The sequence below is a fragment of the Antrostomus carolinensis genome, unplaced genomic scaffold (genome assembly GCF_000700745.2).
Source record: "Antrostomus carolinensis isolate BGI_N321 unplaced genomic scaffold, ASM70074v2 scaffold17136, whole genome shotgun sequence".
Classification (NCBI taxonomy): domain Eukaryota; kingdom Metazoa; phylum Chordata; class Aves; order Caprimulgiformes; family Caprimulgidae; genus Antrostomus; species Antrostomus carolinensis.
Genome location: NW_010321395.1, coordinates 26,887 through 30,588, shown reverse-complemented (window position 1 = coordinate 30,588; position 3,702 = coordinate 26,887). Strand labels below are relative to the sequence as shown.

Below are 3,702 nucleotides of genomic sequence, written 5' to 3'. Positions count from 1 at the left end.
CACAGCAGCTCTAATGTCAGCAGCATCCAAGTGTCTCCTTTACAGCTTTTAAATTCTTCACCGTAAAGGCTCGTCCTTGAACGTGGTTCTCTTCAGCCACACGTGATGCTTCTCTTGCTTTTGGGAGGCATCAGATGTACGGTGTAAGGACACTTATGGGACACACAAACACCAAGTTTGCCATTATTGATCTGCTGAGGGAGAGATTTCATTTTTGGTGGTATTAGGAGATGAGGTATCTGCTGGGATCTCTGATGAATATAATTACACTTGCTAATTTCCCTTTTCAGCTTCAACTGTCCTTTATCTACTGAAAATAATAATAAATATATATATATCTCTATCTCTGGTAGAACAAGTCTTACGAGGAGTGACTGAGGGAACTGGGGTTGTTGAGCCTGGAGAAAAGGAGGCTGAGGGGAGACCTTGTGGCTCTGTGCAAGTCCCTTGGAGGAGGGCGGAGAGAGGTGGGGGTGGGTCTGTCCAACCAAGGCCCAAGGGACAGGACAAGAGGTAATGGCCTCCAGTTGTGGCCAGGGCAGTTGAGATGGGATGTGAGGAAGAATTTCTTTGCTGAAAGGGTTCTGAGGCATTGGAAGGGGTTGCCCAGGGCAGTGGTGGTGTCCCCATCCCTGGAGGTGTTTAAAAGCTGTGTAGACATGGTGCTTAGGGACATAGTTTAGTGTTGGACTTGTCAGTGTTGCGTTTATGGTTGGACTCGTTTATCTGAAAGGTCTTTTCCAACCCCTCTGATTCTGTGATTCTCTGACTCTGTAATGCCAAAATAAACCCTTGGACCTACATGTGCCTCACAACTGGATGAAGAACCAATGGGCAGAAGGATGGCTCTGGCTCTGGAATGAATCTCTAGCTGTGTTTGCCACAGCAATGGCTGTAATTTAAATGTTAGGATTTCTCCTTGCAACTCCCTGGAAACAGATTTCTTTTTTAAAATGGGAAGATCTCTGTTGTCCTTAAGAATTCAATCCTATTGCAAGAAGTTCTCCAAGTTGTCTATTCTCCAAGTTCTCCAGCAGCCTTGGTTGCTGTTTTTCCCTTTCTCATGTGGTTCCTTTTGAGGTGTGGGGTGCTCGATGTAGAGTAGGAGGCACGCTGGTACCTACTCTGGGCCACCTTCTCTAATTCCAGGCAGGCATATTTTGCAACTCTAACTTCTTCCCTCTCTGTTTCTCCCAGGGTTTCTGGTATGCACTTAAAGCCATATCTCAAGTTACAGAAGAAAGAGCGATCTTCAGAAATAAGCCAAGATTCCCTGAGAGGCCCACCTATGAGCCATCAGAGATCAGCACAGGAAGACAAACACACCAACAACTGCACCAAACTGAGCGTTTTCCCAAAACCTTCCCTCTTGACTCCATCTCGAAAACTTCTGGGGATTATTTATCCAAATACTATGTGCAATATGAACGGGAAAGGTCCAGGGGATGGTCCAAGCGCCAGGGAAAAGAAGAACTCCCTGTCTGCAACCATCCACCAAGGAGAAGAAGGAGAAGGGCCTCTGGATGTCTGGGCTGTGGTGAAACCTGGCAATACAAAGGAGAAGATCGCGTTCTTCGCAGCCCAGCAGTGCGGCAGCAACAACCGGCTGGGCTCCATGAAAATCAAAAGCACGTGGGATATCGACGGAAGAACAGCGAAACGCCGGAAAAAATCGGTAGATCTTAAAAAAGCCAAAATTCAACTGGAAAGAATGAGGGAGGCCAATGCCAGGTGCTCCCAGCCAGAGCCTTTTGCCTGCGGCATCGAGCACTGTTCGGTGCATTACGTGAACGACAACGGTGAGAGCGTGTTCCCGGGTCGGTCCCTCTCGGTCATAGAGATGGTGGCTTTTCTGGAGCAACGAGCAAGCGCTTTACTGGTGGACTGTGCTAAAACCTGCGCTCCTGCTTCTGCTACGAGGCTGAGCTCTCAGCCTAAAGCTGCGCTTCCCAGCTCAGACCCTTTCTCCTCCGCCGCGGCGTGCGAGGTCCACGCGGAGAGGGGACTTTGCGGTGGGAGCGAGCAGCAGCAGAGCGAGCCCGTGCGTGTGCTGGACATGGTGGCCAAGCTGGAGTCGGAGTGCCTGAGGCGCCAGAGCGAGCGGGAGGCCCCGAGCCTCTCGAGGAACAACAGCTTCCGTAGGAACGTGGGGAGGGTGCTCCTGGCAAACGGCACCCAGCCCGATGGAGAGGTGGGGAAGGGCTCCTCGGGGGTCCAGGTGCCGGGGGATGGCTTGGAGGAGGCAGGGGTAGCAGAGGCTGGATACAGAGGACAGTGTAGTCCTCTGGGTGACACCGAGTTGTGGGATGGCACTGCTGCTGCTCGCCAACCTTTTCCTTCTGGGCTGGATACTGGGATGGGGAATGTGAACTCGGGACTTGCTCATGTGGTGTTGGCAATAACCACTGGCAGGAGCGATTCTGAAAGGCGAACCGAGCCTCCCAGACCTCTGCTGTCTGCCTGTCCCGCTGCTGCCAGGTTGCCACCAGATTCTTTGCAGAGCAAGAACGCGACTGTTGATTGTACGTCAAAAGAGCCTGTAATTTTCCCAAAGCAGAGCCTGCATCCTGCGAGGAAGGAGCCCTTGTGCATTAGTATATCGGTCACCAAGACCGAGAAGGGATGCAGGAAAGAGAAGCTCTCTAACTCCAGCTCTAGTGAAGATCCTCTCCCAGGGAGGCTGTTTTTTCTCCAAGGTGACCAGCCTGCTGCTCGCCAGCAACAGCCACTACGGGAAAGTACCCAAGAAAAGCCAAGAGAAGTAACCCAAAATGAGGGTGAGGATGAGGATGCTTTGGCATCTGCCAGATCGTGCGTCAGAAACGACGTCCCTACAGAGCCATCTGCCCTTTCCGTGCCTCCGACAGAAGGGGCTTTGCAAGTACTTGACGTTTCCTGCTTAAAAAGGCAGGTCTCGCATGACTTTCTGGAGACCAGGTTTAAAATTCAGCAGCTTTTGGAGCCTCAGCAGTATATGGCCTTCCTGCCTCACCACATCATAGTGAAGATTTTTGGATTGCTTCCTACTAGGAGTCTGGTTGCTCTCAAATGCACTTGCTACTATTTCAAATTCATCATTGAATATTACAACATCAGGCCAGCGGATTCCCGCTGGGTCCGAGATCCTCGTTACAGAGAAGACCCTTGCAAGCAGTGCAAGAAGAAATACGTGAAAGGGGACGTATCGCTGTGTCGGTGGCATCCCAAACCCTATTGTCAAGCTTTACCCTACGGGCCTGGCTACTGGATGTGCTGTCACCGGTCTCAGAAGGGTATCCCGGGCTGTAAGTTAGGTCTGCATGACAATCACTGGGTTCCTGCCTGTCACAGCTTTAACCGTGCTATTCATAAGAAAACCAGAGGAGCTGGAGCCGACGTGGAAGAGGAATATTAGTGCACATACACTTTCCTGCGAGATTGGTTGGGGTAGGAGGAGATTCTCATGCCTTGTGCTGTTTACAGTGTATATAATTGTCGTGTGGTTTTGATTTTTGTTTTGTTTTGTTTTTTTTGTTGTTGTTGTTCTTGTTGGGTTATTTTTTTTCTTTTCCACAGGGCTATGAAACTGCACATCCTTAAAACACAAGAGCCTTTACCTTTTAGATTAAAGATAATAGCTTTTAGTCCATCTATGTAAATAAATAACACTATAAAAAAAACCTAACTGTACATACAGAGTCGACAGCTGGCTGAACAAGGTAA

General features: G+C 49.8%; 1 protein-coding gene across 1 annotated transcript; it reads left to right on the top strand.

Annotated features, from left to right (window-relative positions):
* Positions 1–1,207: 1,207 nt before the first annotated feature.
* FBXO34 (F-box protein 34) lies at positions 1,208–3,415 on the top strand. The gene has a single exon (XM_010169925.2). It carries the CDS (start codon positions 1,208–1,210, stop codon positions 3,392–3,394), a length of 2,187 nt encoding a protein of 728 aa, XP_010168227.1. The 3' UTR covers positions 3,395–3,415.
* Positions 3,416–3,702: the final 287 nt, after the last annotated feature.